Genomic DNA, 19,912 nt, shown 5'->3' with positions numbered 1-19,912 from the left:
TGGGCGAGCGGCAGGGTACAGCAGCTGGGGCAAGGTGTGTAGGGAAATACCTGTGACACGTTCAAAGACATGGAGGAGGGGGACGGTTACCCTATGGCCAGAGAGGACAGAGAGAGGCCGTTATCAAGGGGGGAGGAGGCCCACGGGGCCATAGGGCTGAGCAGGTTGGGGGGAAACTCCACCAGTCATGGCTGGAGTGGAGATAGGGTTTGGACTGCCCTCCCTGGGGACACTGGTCCTGCCAGGGCCAAAAAATAAAACTTACCCACCTGCAAAGGAAGAGGGGAGTGAGGTGTGGCGCGTATTCGCAGCGCAGAGGGCAGGGGCTGTGCTCAGGACTGGGTGCTAGGGAAGGGGGGTGTCTCTTACCCTCCAGATAGTTCCGAGCAATGAACTTGAGAAGCTCATCTAGCCCGATGACTGGAAGTGAGATCTTGAGGACCATGAGCCATTGGGTAAAGTCCAGGGCCCGTAGCTTGAAGATCATCTGGGGTGGAGACAGCAGCCATCAGCAAAAGACAAAGTGTTTTCTCAGGAAGAAAAGGACCAGGGTGCTACGAGCCACCCTCCTCTGTGAGCACCCTATGGCCACAGGGTCTGCATGGGTCCCTGGGTGGGGGAGGAGTGGAAGCAGAAGGCGGCTCACCGGCAGGGGGTCAACATAGAGGATGAGGAAGTGGAGGGACATGGACAGGCAGATGGAACCCAGCAGCCAGATGTTCACCCAGGGCGGCATCCGCAGCAGGGACTGGTTCTCAGACAGGCTGTGGCCAAGGCCGGGCAGATGGAGGGAGAGGGACACACAGAAAGATGTGAGGCAGAGGGGTGGGAAAAGAGGTGGAGGACAAGGGAACAGTAATGAATGAAGGAGCTTTGTAACCTGTGAGATTAAGATATCCTTTATTAGAAAAACACCAGCCAAACGCAAGCCAGAGTGTGCCAGGGGCAGCAAGGCAGGGAGAAGGCTCCCATGTGCCTTGCTGCCCCTTAAAACTCTATCACGAGTCATCCTGACCTCACCTTGACCACGCCCTGACAGGCGTGGTCAGGCACACCTGTAGCCAGCTTCTAGCAGGCATGGCTTACACTGTCCCCTACAGAACAGCCTCAAGTAGACAACATCAGGGCCCACCCAAGTGGACAGGACCTACCTGTTGAGAGCATTGCACATCTCAATGGTCACCAACACAGACAAAGCCATGGTCATGGGCTCAGGGGCCTCAAAGACCTCACAGTCTAGGCCATCAAACTCAGGGTTGTGCTCGGTGCACTGCATAAAGTGAGTCTGCAAAGGAAGAGGCAGAAGTCTGAGATCCACAAAAGCCTGCCAGGTGCCTCCCAGTGCCCACCGCTCCGTCTTCCTACCAGCTGGTGGTAGCTGACATGAGGCCCATCCTCTGCATACAAGAACCACCAGGCAGCTGCTCCCACAGTGGCTGCACCCACATAGCCTGTGGTGGGGAGAAGAGAGGAACTGGGGTCAGGGCTGAGGAGATAAGAGGTATCAGGAGGACCTTACACAGCTGGAGACAGCTGGTGAAGCTGCCTTTGGGCGGCTGGACTTGGGAGAAACTGGGATGGGGACAAGGTCAGGCCCAAGGGCTCGGAAGGGTTGTTGAGAACCCTTCGTGCTCACCCCCAATTGCCATGTAGCGGAAAAAGAGCCAGCCACTGATGAGAGGCTCCTTGGGACTCCTGGGGGGACGGTCCATGATGTCCAGGTCCGGTGGGTTGAATCCCAGAGCCGTAGCAGGGAGCCCATCAGTCACCAAGTTCACCCACAGCAGCTGCACAGGGATCAGGGCCTCAGGCAGCCCCAAGGCGGCTGTCAGGAAGATACTGCCAGGAAGGAGGAAGGAGGTCACACACTAACCCTGTTCACACATGATCACCCCCTTCAGCCCTGTTTGTTTCTGGATGCCCACCCTGGCTGCTCACCAGACCACCTCGCCCACGTTGGAGGAAATGAGGTAGCGGATAAACTGCTTCATGTTGTTGTAGATGGCGCGGCCCTCCTCCACAGCAGCCACGATAGTGGAGAAGTTATCGTCAGCCAGTACCATCTCAGAGGCTGTCTTAGCCACAGCAGTACCAGATCCCATGGCAATGCCAATCTCCGCCTTCTTCAGGGCAGGGGCATCATTGACACCATCCCCTGTCTGAAGGCGGAAAGAGAAAGCGAGAAACTCAAAATTCCTGACATCTTATGTTCTCCCTCTCTAGACCCCATGTAGAACCTGAATCCCTCTCCTCTGCATGACACTGGGGCCTCTGGGCATGCGTAGGGACACTCAGAGCCTTGACCCAGGCAGCCCTCTGGAGCATCTCACCATGGCTGTGATTTCATCATAGGACTGCAGGTACTCCACAATCTTGGACTTGTGTGAGGGCTCCACACGAGCGAAGCAGCAGGCGCGTCTGCAGGCTTCCCGCTGCTCAGCCAGGGGCAGATCATCAAACTCACGGCCAGTGTAGGCACGATCTGTCACCTCCTCGTTCTCGGAAAAGATGCCAATTCGTCGGCAGATAGCAATGGCTGTACCCTTGTTGTCCCCAGTGATCATGATCACTCGGATCCCAGCATCACGGCACAGCTGGATAGAGCCTGTGACCTCCTTCCGGGGTGGATCCAACATGCCCACAACACCAACAAATGTCAGGTCCATCTGGAAAAGACAATGGGTGGTGACAGGTCAAGGAGGGACTGGGGACAGGAGGAAGGTCAGAGGGAGATGGGCAGTAATGTTGGGGAAGCTGGAGCATGCTGCCTTGGGACCTGGGGTTACGCATCAGCAGGGCCTTGGAAGCACTAGCAGGAAACATTGCTCGTTCCTTATAATGAATTCCTGCATACCCTAGCAGTGCCAAGCAAGGCCTTCTGCAAAAAGGAGAGCTGAAGCTAGGTGTGGTGGGTACACCTGTGATCCCAGTGCTCAGGAGGTAAATAGACGATCATGAGTGAGTTCAGGACCAGCCCTGGCTACATAACAAGACCCTGTCTCATCATCACCAACAACATCAAGAGGAGGAGGAGAAAGAGGAGAAAGAGGAGGAGGAAGAGGAGGAGGAGGAGGAAGAGGAGGAGGAGGAGGAAGAGAAGGAGGAGGAAGAAGAGGAGGAGGAAGAAGAGGAGGAGGAGGAGGAGGAGGAGGAGGAGGAGGAAAGAAGAAGAAGAAGAAGAAGAAGAAGAAGAAGAAGAAGAAGAAGAAGAAGAAGAAGAAGAAGAAGAAGAAAAGAAAACTACATGTTGGCATGGTAACATCTCCTTTTAGCAGACCTGTCACTGGCCCATCATTCTGAGCACATCCTGTTACCTGGCAGGCTATAATCCCCCTGCTATAAGTACAGACAGTGAGCTTTTGGGGCTGTTGAGAGTCCACAGCAAGTGGGGAGCCTATATCAGGAAGTGCATCAGTTGCCTCAAAATAAGTTCAGACACTTCACCGAGTGACAAAGAATCCCCTCTGGTACCCAACACCACCAGTCCACAGAGCACAGTTAATGTAGACTGTGCTGCAGGTACAGCTGGGGCATCACACACCTGCCTGCCCAGGGTTCAAGGCAGTACTGGACTAAGTGACATTCTTCTCTTGGCTTTTGTTTTTGTTTTCAAACAGAGTCTCACTTGTGTGGTTGAGTCTGACCTACCTCAGCCTTCTGACGGCCGAGTTAGATGATTCATAAAATTGTTCACCTTAATGGCCTGTGACCTGGGGATCCACAGTACACAGCCATTGACCTGATGCAGTAGGGAATGGCAAGAATGATGGCAGGGGGATGGAGTCATCGGGAAAACCGCTTCAACACAATTCCAGGACAAAAAGAGGCCTTTGCCAGCTCACCTCATACTCCATAAACTTGGCTGAGTCATCTAGAACCATTTCCTCTCGTTTTGGGGGGGTATCCCGAGTGGCCAGGGCCAGGCAGCGTAGGGTGTCCCGGCCAGTACCCCACTCCTTGATCACTGACATAATTTTTTCCTTCACAGGGCCTGTCAATGGCACACGGGTTGTGCCAACACGCACATAGTTACAGCGGTCGATGACCCCCTCAGGAGCACCCTAGAAAACCAGAACAGCATTCAGAGACCCTCACCGGCCTTGCAGGGTACAGGAAGCAGGCATATGGAAGGGCCCCAGTGTTAGAGAGAGAAGGCTTCCAACCTTGACAAACATCTTGTTTCCTACAGCAGCCCGAGAAGACTTAGCTGGAGAACAGTAGACAGACATAGACTTTCTGTCTCGGGAGAATTCCAGGGTGAATTCCTTCTTCATTAGTTGACGGATCACCTGGGAGGGAAACACCAGATCCCTTTAAAACAGCCCGAAAGGATCTGGATGTCAGAGTAGATCCTGTGCCAAGGTTGAGCCTATAGCAGAGCCTGTTACCCACAAGACAAATACAGAAACTCCAGGGCTGGCGCTTACCATTTCCACCGTGAGCTGTTTGATTTTCAGTTTTGTAGTACTGAGGCTAGAACTCAAGACTCCCACACTAGGCAAGTGTTCAACCACCAAGCCACACCCAAAGTTCAAGTGTCCAGCTTAAAGCACAACAGAAACAGAGTGGCCTTGCATGCTGCTATAGAACAGTTAGTGACTGAAGAAATGCAGTCTGCACCGTCCGGTGTGGTGCAGGTGGGAGACACAGCCAGTATGACCACCACTCTTTTTGAAACAGTGTCTCTCACTGTAGTCCAGGTGGGTGTTAAACTTCAAGTAATTCTCCTGCCTCTGCTTCCCAAGTACCTCTATTTAGTTTGAATACAAATAACACATAGCCTTAAGTGCCTAGCATACAAGAAAAATGAATGAGTAGCCAAGCGGTGGTGGCGCATGCCTTTAATCCCAGCACTTGGAAGGCAGAGGCAGATGGATCTCTGTGAGTTCGAGACCAGCCTGGTCTAGAGAGTGAGTGCCAGGATAAGGCTCCAAAGCTACAGAAAAAACCCTGTCTCAAAAAACCAAAAGAAAAAAAAAATGAATGAGTGCCTATAATCCTAGCCTTTACAGATTGGAGAGCTGTAAAGTAGCTGGAGTGCTACCGTGAGTTCAAGACTAATCTGGGCTGCGCAGCATGGCTTTATCTCAAAACAAAACAAACAGAAAAATAATAATCATAGCCTTTATTTGCCAACTACATCTCAGATGGGACTAAGGCTTTACTTAGTGGTAAAGCGCCAACCTAGCATGTGAGAGGCATGGGACTCAATCCATATACAAATAAACTCTCCACAGAACCAAATAAAAATAACAAGAGCTAGGGAGGTGCAGTGACAGAGCTTTGCCAGCAGGTGTGAAGCCTCAAACTCAATCCTTAACACTGAAAAAAAAAATTAGTTTCACTTTTTTGTTACACTGAATAAAGAAGAGCAGAGATGGCTCAGTGGATAAAAGGACAAGCCTGATGACCAGACAAGCCTGAGCTTGGTTCCCAATCCAAGGTGAAAGACAAGAAACAACTCCTACAAGTTCTCTGACCTCCTCATATACAACATAGTACACACAGCTCTCTACTAACATCATACACCCTCACCACATACCAAAATTAATGAAGCAGCAGTGTGTATCTTGCACATACAAGAAAGGAAAAATTTAAAGAAGTAATAAAAAAATTTAAAGGAAAGAAATATGTGCTTAGCACAGGTAAGTTTCTGGGTTCCGTTTCCTAATACCAGTGAAGACATAAAGGAAGAGATGGAGGAAAGCCAGCCATGGTGGCTCGCTCACACTGCTAATACCAACACTTGGGAGACTGAGGTAGGAGGATGTCAAAAGAGAGAGACGTAAGCAACGTAATAATCAGAAACCAGCAAGTGCTGGCACTCGCCTTTAATCTTAGCACTTGGGAGGCAGAGGCAGGTGGATCTTGTGAGTTTGAGGCCAGCCTGGTCTACAGAGGGAGTTCCAGGACAGCCAGGGCTGTTACACAGAGAAACCCTGTCTCCAAAACAACAACAACAAAAAAGAAACCAGCTAGAGCTCACAGCTAGAGTTCAGTGAGTGGCAACACTGACGTTGTCCCCTGGAGAAGACCTCATCTTGTGGGATTGATGGCTGCACAGCCCAGACCCCACACCAAGACCTGATATCTGATGGAAACCAAGGTGCTGTGACTAAACTCAAAGCCAACCCAGCAGGTGGCACCATTGTTTCCGTCCAGCTCTGTCCAACCTTGGGTCACAACAAGAGGAAGTGACCTCCCAGGGTATTGTGACCAGACTATACTGTGGGGAAAAGGAGTTTTACCAGAGCTCAGCTTGGCTTGGAACAGCTGTGGATAAAGCTGCTGCCTACTCAGCTGGGGTCCCAGCATAGACACAAGGCTTTGTCTGTCTGGGTCTGCCCGGATCTTGGGTCTAGGCCTGTGGAGGATGTCCCGACTCACCGAGTTGCAGGCATTAGCCCTCTCCACTTTAGAGAGGCTTCTCACTTCAGTGTTGAACACATTCATCTTCTCTACCAGGGTGGTGAGGGCTGTCTCCGTGGCCTCGCCCACCTTCTCATAGACACCTTTGGTCTGGAATGGACAGAGGAGGAAGAGGAAATGTGTGCCTGGATCTCCTGTCCTCACCCAGCACAGCCATCTTCATCTGGGTGGGACAGGAAAAAGCCAACCACTTCCCTTGCACAACCTTTCCCTTGCGTTTGCTTCCTAACACCTGCTTCCTCCTGGAATGCCCAGGAAGCAGACTCTGAGATGCAGGAATGGAAGGGGGTGGCTTTGGGGATGAATGGTTACCTCATTAAAATCCAAGGAGGAGTCATTGCAGAGGGCACAGATGGTGGCCAGCTCCACCAGCCCATCATACTGCCCTGCTCGGATTGGCTTATCATTCTTCAAGCTGGCAGCGAGGTGGGGGGGAAGGCAGGAGAGAAACAGTGGAGAACAGAGCATGAGCTGCAGAGAGCACAGAGAAGCAGACAGGCATCGGGAAGGAGAGGAGGTGGCAATGGACTTGGAGATGGAGGACTGGGTGGGAGAGAACAAGGTTGGGAAAGAAGGGAGCAAAAAAGGAAGGGGAAACTAGTAGGAGATCCAAAGTAAAGGAGGTGGGGGATGCACATGGCACTGAGGGACTCCGGGTAACTTACACTTCTCCCTCGGGAGCGTAAGTGGAGCCAGTGATGGAGAACTCATTCAGCGAGCAGACATCCCCATCCACCCTGTCAATGATGAACATCTGCAGGGGAAAAAGCCACACAGATACTCCACATCCCAGCCCTGAGCGCAGGCATCCTGAAGTTCAGACTAAGTGGGTTTTCCAGCATCCCATCCTCTCCCCCCACCCCACCCCGTTCTCTTCTCTTTGACCTGTACTTGCTCCCTGTCACTCCAGGGCTTTGCAATAATTCTCCACGTTCCTTGTCAGTAGCCTTAAAAACCAGTTACTGGGGGCTATGCTAGGCCTTCTCCATCAGTTCACAGATGTATACAACAGAGTGTGACAGAGACTGGGGCCAAGTGTACCTGTGAGCAGTGGCTCCATCTACAGCTCCAGCAATAGTGCTAGAGCTTCCTGCAGGAAGAGCTGAAAGTGTGAGTCCTTTTCCTATGACATTGTCCCTTAACTCATTTTTATAGGGGGCCAGGAGTCACGTCCTGAAAGCCTATGTTCTGGCTATGAAGCCCATATGTAGAGAGGTAGAGGACGTGACTGATGCTCAGGATAGCAACTTACTTTGCCCACACTGCTCACTTCCTCTTGATCCCACTACAAACTCTTTGTTCTTCAGAGTTATCATTTTTAAAATCTTACTTATCTACTTATCTATTTTCATTTACTTTGGTGGGGCTTAAAGACAGGGTGTCTCAGTGTAGCAGTGGCTGTCCTCGCTCTGTAGACCAGGATAGCTTTGAACTCACAACTCAGAGATCTGCCTGCTTCTGCCTCCTAAGTGCTGGGATTGAAGACATGTGCCACCACTGCCTGATGTTCATTTACTTTTTGAAACAAGATCTCACTCTGTGGCCCAGGCACTCCTGGAACTCACAAAGCCAGCCTTAAACTCCTGGCAATCCTCCTGTGTCAATCATGCTTACACCAGGCTTTCATCCATCCACTCATTCATTCATTCTTTCCTATAGTGCTGGGCTTGAAGATAGGGCCTTGTGAGTGCTAGGCTAGCACTCTGCCACTGAACTACATCCTTAGCCCTACAGAAAAATATTTTATGTCAAAGGCACAATATTCCACAGAACTCTGTTTAGGGAAGGTAGGGCATCAGTGGCTAACACCTAAAAGAGCCCATGAAACTAAGTGTGATAGCATAGGCCTGCAATCTCAGCTATTGAAAGTTAGAGGCAGGAGAATCAGGAGTTCAATGCCAGCCCCATCCTGGGAAGAGAGGGAAAGAGGGAGGCAGATATTCTTAGATGACAAAAAAAAAAAAAAAATCAGATCTCTTTTTTGTTCTGACATGTAGCATTTCCTTACGTTATGAAATCAGTGTGTGGCTTTGGGTTGAGTGGGGTGGCATAGACCTGCAGGTCCAGCTATTGGGGGCCAAAAGTGGGAAGATCACTTGAGGCTGACAGTTCAAGACAAGTCGGAAAATCCCTGACAAAAACCAAAAAGCCTCTAAGCCACGGCTGCAGCTTTGTAGGACAGGACCACAGATACCTGTCTGTCACCCTTGCTTTCCAGGGCACCTCACACTTGGCAGGGCTTGGACACTGTACCCAAAGCTGCAGTCATTCTGAATAGAGAAGCAGATGTTGCTGAATTACACATTTGCTTTAAAAATATTTTGATAGCTGTCTTTTCAATCAACGGTTTGTAATCTTATCTATTTTTCTGTTTTCAAAAAAGAATACTGGCTGGGTATGGTGGTGCATGCTTTTAGTTTCAGCACTCAGGAGGCAGAAGCAGGTGGATCTCTATGAATTCAAGGCCAGCCTGGTCCACATAGCAAGTTTCAGGCCAGTCAAAGCTACATAAAGAGACCTGTCTGGGTTGGCTGGCTGTTTAGAAGTCAGTGAAATGGCTCAATGGGTAAAGGCACTTGCCACCACACCTGATGATCTGAATTCAATCCCCAAAACATACATGGTGAAAGGAGAGAATGATCTGAAATAAATACTTTTAATTTTTTTTAAAGAAATCCTGTTCAGGACCAGTACGGCTAGGCTTGCTGGTCCTGTCATGAAGTGGCCACTCTGGGGGTATTGGCTGCACAAACGTACTTTGGTTTTTTGGCGGGGAGGTTTCAAGACAGGGTTTTTCTGTGGCTTTGGAGGCTGTCCTGGAACTAGCTCTTGTAGACCAAACTGGTCTCAAACTCACAGAGATCTGCCTGCCTCTGCCTCCTGAGTGCTGGGATTAAAGGTGTGTGTCACCACCACTGCTTGGCTTTTTTTTTTTTTTTTTTTTTTGAGACAAAATCTCACTGTTGCCAGGTTGGCCTTGAACTCCTCAATGGAAGCAATCCTTGCACCCCAACTCCAGATACATGAGGCAAAGCCTTGCTGGCCTGTAAGTACAAAGCCAAGGTAGGCCTCACATTCATAATACCCCTGCCTTCACCTCTTGAATACAGGGATAACAGGCAGGTACCACTATGCCTGGTTCTGCCATTCATAGATTTTGTATCTTTTGGTGAACCCCTAAATCTCCCTAAGCCTCAGTTTACTTTCTGGAAAAGTGAAGCTAAAGAGAATGTCCCTGAAGGGGCTAGTGTAGAGGATCAGAAAGACACACACACAGATTAGCCTGTGGGGACATTTTCTTGATTAATGACTGACGTGGAATAACCCAGACCACCAAAGGCAGGTGATCTTGGGGTGTACAAGAAAGCAGGCTAAACAAGCGATAGGAAGCAAGCCAGTAAGCAGCTTCCTCTGCTCCGCCCTTGTGTTTGCTTCAAGTGCCTAGCTGGAGTTTCTGCCTTGGCTTCCCTTGATGATGGACTGGAAGCTGTAAGATGAAATAAAGCATCTCCTCCCAGAGTTGCTTCTGGTCATGCTGTTTATCACAGCAATAGAAAGCAAGCCAGTAAGCAGCTTCCTCCAGGTTCTGGCCTCTGCTCCTGCTTGAGTTCCTGCTCTGACTTCCTTCGATATTGAACTGTGATTGGGACACACAAGCCAAATAAACCCTCTCCTCCCCAAGTTGGTTTTAGTCAGGGTTTTATGAAAGAAACAGAAAGCAAACTAATACAGCTCTTTCCTTGATCTAAGAGTGGCATTTAATCTACTCTTGAGTATTTCCCAGGCCACACTGAGAAGCCACTAGTACAGAAACCCAAACTTCAGAGGGCTCATGTCACCCCGCCTATGCTTCTCCTGACCTTGCAGACTGACATCTGGTTGGTGGTGAGGGTCCCTGTTTTGTCAGAACAGATGACAGAGGTACAGCCCAGGGTCTCCACAGAGGGCAAGCTCCTCACGATGGCATTCTTCTTTGCCATCCGGCGGGTACCCAAGGCCAAGCAGGTGGTGATGACGGCAGGAAGCCCTATGGGGATAAAGATGGGGTGAGCAAACAAACCAGGAGGAGGGAGACCTAGTGTGGTTGCTATGTAACAGCCACCAAAGCTATCAGGACCTGTCATTGTTACTTTATCTGGATGACCAAGAAATGGTTGCCTTACCTTCTGGGATGGCTGCCACAGCTAAGGCCACAGCAATCTTGAAGTAGTAAATGGCCCCCCGGAACCAGGAGCCCCCATGGACAGGGTCGTTGAAGTGACCGATGTTGATAAGCCAGACAGCCACACAGATGAGGGAGATGACCTTAGACAGCTGCTCCCCAAACTCATCAAGCTTCTGCTGCAGTGGGGTCTTGTCCTGCTCAGTGGCAGCCATTTGGTCTCGGATCTTGCCAATCTCAGTACTCACACCAGTGGTGGCCACAATGCCCACAGCCTTGCCGGCTGCAATGTTGGTGCCCTGGGAAGGTGAGGAAGGAATAGGGTCAGACAAGGGGTGGTCCCCATGCTACAGGCCAGGGGCTTCATCTCTTCTTTCACTGCCATGCTTCCCTCCACACCCAGATCCTCTGGCTGGCCATGTGACTGCTTACTGAGAACAGCATGTTCTTCTTGTCCTGGTTGACAGCTCGGGGGTCAGGGACAGGGTCTGTGTGCTTGATGACAGATACAGACTCTCCTGTGGAGAAAGGACCAAAGAGTTTTCAGGTGACATCATGTCTCTGTCCCTAACATTCTGACACTTGGCAATCAGCAAGCAAACATTCTGGCAGAGTCTTGCCTCTGGAGGAAAGTGACTGGGGCAAGTAGGAAGTCCATTGCCTTTAGAATTAAAAGATGCTGAGCAAGCCTAGTATGTGACTTTGATCGCTTAACTTCCATTTGCTCCCTCCTCGTGTCCTGGTGGAAATTGAGTAAGCCTGTGTGGATGTGAAGCATTTCTCAACTGCATAGCACATTCCTGGGAGACGACCAGTGTGCCTTCCTCACCAAGGACACAGGCTCAGATCCACCTGCTATGGGTCCAGTTTACACGGCTTCCTTCCCAGAGTTTAAAGTGTGTCCAAAGTCTCCACCCTCTCCTAGAATTTCTCATTTGAAGACTTTTCAGAGTGTTGGAGAGGACAGGACAATTTGTGACAGGGGTAAGGCAAAGGTTATATGGAAAATAGTTACAAACATCCTCTCCCCTGCTCCTTGTGATAGAACGAAGGCTGAACCATATGGATGATGCTACCTCAGAACTAAAAAGAGGTCCTACTATGGGGTGCCCTCCTTCATCCATTCAAAACCTCTTCTCTATCTACCTAGCTCCTCCCTCCCTCCCTGAGCCCTCCCCCCTGAGCCAGCCTACCTGTCAAGATGGACTGGTCCACCCGGAGGGTGGTGGATTTGATGGAGAGGATGCGGATGTCTGCAGGGACTTTGTCCCCCACTGTAGAGAGAGGGGTGAGTTCAGCTGGGAATGGAGCTTTCTTTCTTCCCAATCTTTGTCTCCCTCACACCATCCATCCTTCAGACCCTACAGCATCCAACCGTTCACAGGCCTTCAGCACGAGAGTCCCCACTCCATCACCACCCCACAGACACTTTCCTGTTGTCCCCCACTGAATGCTTCTCTTCCCACTGGCTGCAAGCCTGAGAGGGGAAGCTCACATGATCCTTAGAGTGTAGTGTGTGCTCCCTGAATGTGCTTTCAGTCACTGAGAGGAAAACTGGGGGACAAGCCAGCTAACACTGAGGAAGGGAAACAAGAGGAAGGTAAAGAAGGAAGCAGAGGGAGACTGGGAGGGTTAGAGAGCAAGGTAGATGCTGAGAAAATCCAGACCAAGCGAGAGCGAAAAGGGAGCATGAAGCTGAAAAGAATGTACAGCAGGAAGTGGGAGGGAGCACTCCTGACTGTGGCTCAGGTCTTCACAGACTGTGAAAGCATCTTGGCAGGGGCTGAGGAAGACCCCGCCAGACTAGAGACCTTTTGGGGGACACACACACACACCTCCTCGGGCCTCTGCCTAAAACCACCTTGGCCCCATGGGTGGAACTGGGGTGAAATTCTCTTGCTTTCCTTTCTCTTGGTTTCCAAGGTCCCTCCTCCAGTGCCAGAGGAAGCCGGAGGAGGTCAGCAATGGAGTCAGGCAGACACCCTTGTCACCAAAGCCCAAGTGGTATTTATAGACAATCATGGCACTGACCCCAAACTGTCACCATAGCAGAACTGCCCTGTGATGGAGCTGAGGGGCCTTCAGCCCACCAGCTTTCAACCCTATGCTTCTCTGGGTGGTGACATGGCATGAGGGAAAGAAACTTAGAAATACACATTCACCAAACTAGGAACCTAAAGAGGTGGAAAGGACTGCTCAGGGCAAATATAAAAAGCGCTGAAGGGGGCAGAATCCCAGTAATCTTAGCTACCCAGCCCCACCCCTCCCTGAGCCGGCATTAAGTGTCCCTGAGGGGGCAGGGCCCTCCTTGAGTGCCCTCCTCTTAAGTCCCGTGCTCCTAGCTGGTAGAGGACTAGGAGTTACCCTTACATGGTGGTGGGGGGGTAGTCATCCACCCCCTCCCCCACCCCCACTCCCTTCTACTCTCATTCCTTCCCCTTTGAGAGGCCTCAAGGGCACTGAGGGGTCAAGACTGAAAGCTGACCAAGCTTGTGGTGGGTGGAAGGAGAGGGGAGCCAGGCTCGGGAAGGGGTGGAGATGGGGCCGTTGGCAGGGACTGGCTTCCACCTGTTGCTTGCAAATGTTGGCTGAGAGGAGGGGGGGACAGGGGGTCCGTCTACTGCCTCAGGGACAGGACTAGCTGTTCCTATTGAGACTCTACTGGGGAGGGGTGCTGTGGCCTGAATGTCCTGGAGTGACCCCTGAGGAGTCTGGGAAGGAGAAGCAAAGACAACACCATCCTCACAGATAAAGAATCAGGGCTAATGGGCACCCTGCTCTCTTCTTGGCCTCAGACCCAAGTTTTCCCTCCTGGACCATCCATCCCAGCACTTACCGGCCACCTCCACAATATCCCCAGGGACAATGTCCCTAGCCTTGATTCTTTGCACTGACTTTCGGTCAGCCCGATAGACCTTCCCCATCTCAGGTTCATATTCTTTCAAAGCCTCAATGGCGTTCTCTGCATTCCGTTCCTGAGGAAAAAAGTGGAGTCAGAGAGAGAGGATGGTCCTGGTCCCGCAGGAGGCTGGTCTGGGTACATGCAGGAAGAGTAAGGGATGTGCAGACAGAGGAACCAGTATTATGATCCTAGCAGAAGTAAGGACATTGCAGAAAAGGCTGGCTTATCCAAGTCCAGCTGGCACAAAAGGTGCACAGAACCCCACATCACAGCAGGGGTGTGTCTGCTGTAGAATATATTGCCAGTGGCTAAAAACAAGTGAGAAAGGTTTGGACCAAGAGGAAAGGAATTTTAAAAAGAAAAAAAAAAAAAAACCGAGAGCAAGGGACAAGAAAAGTAAACTGATAATGTCAGAGGAAGAAGGAAATCAAAACTAGTTATTTATTTAGTACCTACTATGTGCCTTGAACTTTCATGTTCTTTTTCAATTGCATCAATCCTGAGAAACACAGTCATTGTTTTTCCTTTTCTTTTCTTTCCTATTTCTTTTTTAAATAGGGGCTCTCTATGTAGCCCTGCCTGGCCTGGAATTCTCAATGTACTCTCTACACCAGGCTAGCCTCAAACTCACAGAGGTCCACCAGTCTCTACCCCTGCAACTGTGGGAATAAAGGTGTGTGTCAATACATCTGACTCCATCCCCTTTCCTTTCTCCTCGTGGTGGGATTATTAGTATGTTCAACCTTGCATAGCTTTTGTTGGTGGTGGTGGGTTTTTTTGTTGTTTTTTTTTTAGGACAGAATTTTACATTGTAGTCCAGGCTAGCCTAGAATTTGAGAGTCTCTTGCTTCTGCCTCTGGAGTGCTGTAGGTGTGTCCCACCACACCTAGCTTTCTAGTCCTATGAGAAGACAGAGGAGTGGGGAAAGCTAGGGGAAATGATGAAGGAAGGGGAAATTGGAAGGCGGCTTGGCCCCTCGCCCAGTGTTGAGACACAAGTGGGGAGAAGGGGTCAAAACTAACCTGCCAAACCCCCACAATGGCATTGGCAATGAGGATCAAGAGGATGACAAAAGGTTCGACAAAGGCAGTGACAGTTTCTTCGCCTTCCTCAAACCAGGCCAGCACCTGAGAGGGGAAGGGAGAATAGCAGGTGGTAACAAAGCCCCCAAATGACTAAAGAAAGGAACTGGAAAGCTTCTTAAGACTGCTGCAGATGTCAGACGATGTATACAAGTGTGAGGTTCTTCACACTGCAGGCGCTGAGCACACAATACCCATTCATCCTTGTGATGGTGTGCAAATAGGCAGTACAGACACACACTTGAGGATTCACTGGGAATGCTTTCAGGTATCCCTGACCAAATTGTTGGCTTGTAAGCAAACCTGCCGGGAACACCCAGGGTCAACTACCCCTACAGCAACATCTATCCCCACAAGAACCCAAGCCCAACGGGAAAATCCCTATGGTCCCCAAAGAGCCCAGCCCACCCACAGCCCTCCCTTACCACCAAGGCATGGAAGCTCCAATTTCATGAGAGAACAGGAGGGGAGTAGGGTTACAGGCCTCCAGCACCCACCCCACCCCAGCTGTTGCCACTGCCAGGCAGCAGCCACAGGCAAATGTCAAGGAGCAAATCTGAGGAGAGAGAAGGGAGCTGCCAGCTTAGACTCAGAGTGCATGAGGCCTCCATAGATGCTTTATTTTTATTTATTTATTTATTTATTTATTTATTTGGCCTCTTAGACCTTATTTTCCAGCTAAGATGCTAAAGAAATTCTAAAATGTAAGACAGACTGCTGGGATGGTGGATGACAGGAGCCAGCAGCTGGGGCTGTGAACACTGGAGATGTAACAAGGAGATGGGATAGCTAAGGCTCTGAGGGGGCTGGGGACACTAAAAGGTAAGGATGATTCAGGCTGGATAAAGAGATGTAGGCACCAAGTGCCAGCCCCTAATGGAAGTAGGATGTAGTGAAGCCTGAAGACAGTTGAGGGGTGGGGTGTGGGGGTTGTAGAGACTGGAAGGCATCCTGGCAGCTACCACTGTACCAGTAGCACCTTCCCCACCTCTCTAAGCAAGTCTCTTTTGGCCAATCAGCATCACAGGCTGTAGAGGGTAGGGAAGGATTGGTGAAGCAAAGTGGGGACCAACCAGGACAGGCAAGGAGTGGTAGTGACCCCCAAGTGGACACATCGAAGCTGGGAGTCCTGTGCTTAGGGGGTAACCTGAGCCCTTGAAGCCCTTGAAGCTGGGAGGGTGGCTTAGCTTCAGTGTTTTGGCTGAGAACACTCTCAGGGCTTAAAATAAAACCTCTCTGCAGGGAGGGAAGCAAACCAGCACCCCACCCCCAGCTCCAGCATGGAAAATAGGGTGTTTAGGGCTTGGACCAGGGCATCAAGGATGGTAAGAGGCACAGCCAATCAATCACAAGTCCGACACCACTCTTCAGACAGCCCCCAGACTTACGAAGGAAATGCAGGCAGCCAGGAGAAGGATCCGCACCAGCAGGTCTTCAAACTGCTCTACCACCAACTCCCACAGGGACTTGCCTGGGGGAAGAGGCAAGAAGAGGAATTAAGATCCAAAAGATGAAGGTCTGTGGCTCTGGATGGGCTAGGGTCTAGAGTCTATAGAGTGCCCTGGACCTCTGGGTTAATGGGCAGCCCAGCTTGACATGAGAGAAAGAGATGAAACAGCCAAAAAGGCCCTTCAAATCTGTAGCAATTGTTCAAGGGTGGGAAGTTCCAAGGAAGAAACATCTGGAGATGTCTGACACCAAGCTCTGGGGAGGGGCATCTGGAGAAGGCAGGGAGCGGGGATGAACACACAGAAGTATCACTCAGGAGGGCTCAAGGCTCAGATAACTTACCTTCCTCAGCAGGGAGCTCTACCCAGGGAAAAAGAAGAAAAGGACAAATTTAGTAGGGGTCCAGCCTCATGTCTCCCACACCCTGAACTTTGCATCTAAGAGAATCAGCTATCAAAAGGGCATCTGAAGTTCAAGGTCACCTAGAAAACCTCCCCAAACTCCAGATCATAAAACTGTTTTCTTTAGTATCTTCCTTCTGCCCTACTTGTCCCTACAGACCCCAGAGGAAGCCGTTCCCACTAATGGGCATGGGAGGGCAGCCACACCAGCCTCTCCTCTAAGGGATACTTACCATTGGGGCCGTATTTTTCCAGATGCCGCTTAACTTGGTCTGGGGTAAGGCCTGTGGTCTCGCTCACCCCAAAATAGGACAAACATTCCTCTGTGGACTTGGAGTGTGCGGCCTCCATTGTGCTCCCTTCTTGGGGGCCAGGGGGGCGATGTATTCCTTCTTAGGGGCCTCTCACTGGAGGGGGGACTTCTTCAGTGTGTCCACCTGCCTGATGATCTAGGCTTCTTCCTTTTTCTTGCCTGCCCCCCCCAGATTCTTCTTCCTTCCACGAAGTTCTGACCCCAGTCCCACTTGCAGCAGCCGGCCACCCCCCCAGCCCCCAGCTGGTCCTTATGAGGGAGTGGGGGGGCCAGGCTCCCCCTTCCTCCAGATCAGGGATTGGCTGGCTGAGACCCCAGCAGGAGGGGTCAGAAGAGAGAGATTTCTGCTGACAGAGAAGAACAGTGGGGCTGCAGCCTGAGATGTCACTCATAAGGGTGGCCCCAGCCCCAGAGAAGGGGGCAGGGAATAAAGTCATTTTTCCGTTATCTACTACTGACCCTGCCCCCAGCTGCCTCAACTTCCCCAGTTACACTAAATGCACAATTCCAAGCTCGCTCTAACAGCCCCCTCTATCCCTAGGCTTCATTGCCCCTTCACCCTTTCCTGTCTTGACCATCCTGAGCCCCTTCCCACTGTCACAGTCTCCTCCCCTGCCTATTGTGTTCAGAGAACAGGGGAGGTACTCCAAGCTTTTGGGGGAATCAAAAGAGCAGGAAAAGCATCTTTGGGGGACAGAGGAAGTAGTTCTAGAGAGATAGGGGAAGTGGGGAAGGGAGACAGTCAAGGGGACAGGGCAGAAGACGGTAACCTTACCCCAGGGAGGGGTTGCTCAGCCATCAACAAGGGATTTAGTGTCCAGGCCCTGGTGAGCAAAGCCAGGACTGTCCGTGTCTCCTAAACTCCCCCCGCCACTACCGTACTAACTCAGCCTCTGGGAACACAGCCTTTAGCTCCCCCTTGAAACTGGCAGGGAATCCCCCCCGAAGAAAATGGGACACCCAGGCAGTCAGGTAATCCAAGAGGCTACAGAATGTGCTGATGGCAGAGGGGGAGGGGTAAATGTTTCAGGGTGAGGATTTCCTCATCCCACACTGGCCTTTAGTCCCAGGGGCTTCATGGGCTTCATCGTTGACCCCAGAGGTGTGGGGGTCTCAGCAGCTCTGGCCCTGATACAACAGCCCACAGAGGGAGTGAGGATCAGGACTAGTAAAGAGCGCTTTGGGGCTGGGCCTGCCCCATGCCAGCGAGTCCAAGGGCAGGACCCCTGAAGTTAGATAAAGCAGGGGCTCCAGAGGGAGGGGGGGTTAGGTAGAGATGATAGAACCTAGGTAGAAGACACACAAGAAGACACACACAGACTCCCCTAGACTGAGGAGAGGGAAAAGAAACAGCAGGGTGCTGGCTGTGACGGTCAAGTGGGCGGGTCCCGGGGGCTGGGTGCAAAGACACAAGTTGTTGCTGAAGGACTGGCCTGGGTGTCAGCTTCCTCCGAAAAGCAGCTGCTCTGAGCCACCCTTCCCAACCCCGATTCGCCATTGGGGCATTTTTGGTTTCCACCAAGGCAGCTGCTGGAGGAACAGACAAGGTACATGGCCCAGGATGCAAGCAGAGCGGAAACTGAGGCAGAAAAGTTTCCATGGGAGTCAAGATTAAAAAGTCAGTAAGGGCAAGCAAGCAGTATTGCAGCCCTGGAACACAGGTCCCACTTCTACCCAGGCCTCAGTTTCCCTGAGAAGAACTAAGAAGCACTTCCACACTAGGGCTCCAGCACACAAACCAAATAATACAAGAAGCAGAGCCCAGCAGAACAAAAAGAAGCCCCCCTTGTTTGGGGTGAGGGACGGCCAACACGAATAGATAGAAATAAAGGACTAAGTCTCAGATTCATCCTGCCTTCTGCCCAGACTTGGGGGAGGGGTGAAGTGAGGACAAGGTGTTCCTTCCCGCCCTCTTTTCACAGTTCCCACAAACCCCTCCCTTGGAGTCCTGCTGTGACCTGAGATGGAAGGACTTAAGACAATGGAGGGGGAATGTAGGAGGCCACATAAAAAGGCATCTCTGCCTGCTTCAGGACCCTCCATCTCGGACCAGAGGCTAGCTGAGCACCCATGGATGTTGGGGCCCTAGCTGGCTTTTCCCCAACAGCATCTGGAGGAGTGACAGGGCCACTGTCTCCCAGCAGCAGGAATGCCCAAACATGGTGTAGGGGCAAGTTAGCTTCAAAGGCGAGTGAGGAAAGAAGGCAGGCTTTACAGGACACTCCTGCCAACGAGGCTCTTTGAGGTTATCCATTTCTATCTTCTCAGCTTCCCAGATAGATAAAGGAAGGCTAGAGAGAGAAAGCTACCTGCGCAGGGCTGCAGGGGGCATCTCTCTGCACCGTGTCCTGCCCTGGAGAGGGCAAATGAGACAATTTCAGACCACTTCCCACTACACCAAGATTGAAGTGTTCTTGCTCCTGAGTTTTGACTGAGAAAGGGGAGAGGACAGGTGAAGGGCATGAAGGCAGAGCCTAACCCATTCCTATCCAGTTCCACAAATACTTAACAGAGAATCTCATTGTTTCTTGGGCTCTTCTAGCCAGAACATGGTAGTCTGGGGGTGTCTCTCTGCCCACCCCAAGATGGCAAGGCATGGGGGAGGTATGCCTTTGAGCACCAGTTGCCATGAGATTAGGGGAGGATCAGGCCTTCCCTCTCCGAGGTGTTAACAGCCCTAGCTGGCCATTGGCTATCCAACAATCCCACTTGGAGAACACAGTACACAGGTCTAAAGCCGCCCTCTGCCCAGCCTCCACAACAGGGCCAATTCAATCCCTATCCAGGCCAAGATTTGGGGAGCCCCAGGGATAAGATAAAACAAGAGCCAGCAGGCTTCCCCCAACCAACCCCCACCCTAGGTAGCCTATGAGCTCAGCTGTCTCCTGTCCATCTCCCCACAGAACCAACACAGGGCTCAGAATAGCAAGGTCATGAGTGTGGGTAGGGCCTCTTGGAGGTGGGGCAGAGGCTGAGGGACAGAAGATGAGCCACTCCACTTTCCCAGGGGAGGGGGTGAGACAGTGGTAAGGTGGGAGGGAAGATGAAACAGTCTTCAGATCCTGCTTTCCTTCTAGGACCCCTGTCCCCACCCCTAACCTGGGAAGCCAGGGCACCCCTGTAGATTATAAATGCAGTGCTGGAAGATGTGTCAGGGAAGAGCCTGCATTTGGG

The 19,912-nt window shown here is 51.3% G+C and overlaps 1 protein-coding gene across 1 annotated transcript in view; it reads right to left on the bottom strand.

The window, feature by feature from the left end:
- Nucleotides 1-19,912, bottom strand: part of Atp2a1 (ATPase sarcoplasmic/endoplasmic reticulum Ca2+ transporting 1) — a 20,523-nt gene extending 611 nt beyond the window's left edge. Inside the window, exons 1-21 of the mRNA XM_027404671.2 lie at nt 16,659-19,912; nt 16,367-16,384; nt 15,964-16,046; nt 14,516-14,620; nt 13,428-13,566; nt 11,785-11,865; nt 11,024-11,109; nt 10,593-10,890; nt 10,290-10,456; nt 7,095-7,183; nt 6,742-6,844; nt 6,388-6,519; nt 4,164-4,289; nt 3,843-4,061; nt 2,331-2,666; nt 1,939-2,159; nt 1,637-1,839; nt 1,366-1,451; nt 1,152-1,285; nt 647-764; nt 370-487 (exon numbers count right to left, since the gene is read on the bottom strand). Of these exons, the coding sequence (XP_027260472.1) occupies nt 370-487; nt 647-764; nt 1,152-1,285; nt 1,366-1,451; nt 1,637-1,839; nt 1,939-2,159; nt 2,331-2,666; nt 3,843-4,061; nt 4,164-4,289; nt 6,388-6,519; nt 6,742-6,844; nt 7,095-7,183; nt 10,290-10,456; nt 10,593-10,890; nt 11,024-11,109; nt 11,785-11,865; nt 13,428-13,566; nt 14,516-14,620; nt 15,964-16,046; nt 16,367-16,384; nt 16,659-16,776 (2,980 nt within the window). The 5' untranslated portion in view covers nt 16,777-19,912. The remainder of the gene's footprint in view (nt 1-369; nt 488-646; nt 765-1,151; nt 1,286-1,365; nt 1,452-1,636; nt 1,840-1,938; nt 2,160-2,330; nt 2,667-3,842; nt 4,062-4,163; nt 4,290-6,387; nt 6,520-6,741; nt 6,845-7,094; nt 7,184-10,289; nt 10,457-10,592; nt 10,891-11,023; nt 11,110-11,784; nt 11,866-13,427; nt 13,567-14,515; nt 14,621-15,963; nt 16,047-16,366; nt 16,385-16,658) is intronic.

This window comes from Cricetulus griseus, chromosome 3, assembly GCF_003668045.3.
Source record: "Cricetulus griseus strain 17A/GY chromosome 3, alternate assembly CriGri-PICRH-1.0, whole genome shotgun sequence".
Taxonomy (NCBI): Eukaryota; Metazoa; Chordata; class Mammalia; order Rodentia; family Cricetidae; genus Cricetulus; species Cricetulus griseus.
The sequence above is the reverse complement of the archived record's forward strand: the minus strand, read 5'-3'. Positions and strand labels throughout refer to the sequence as shown.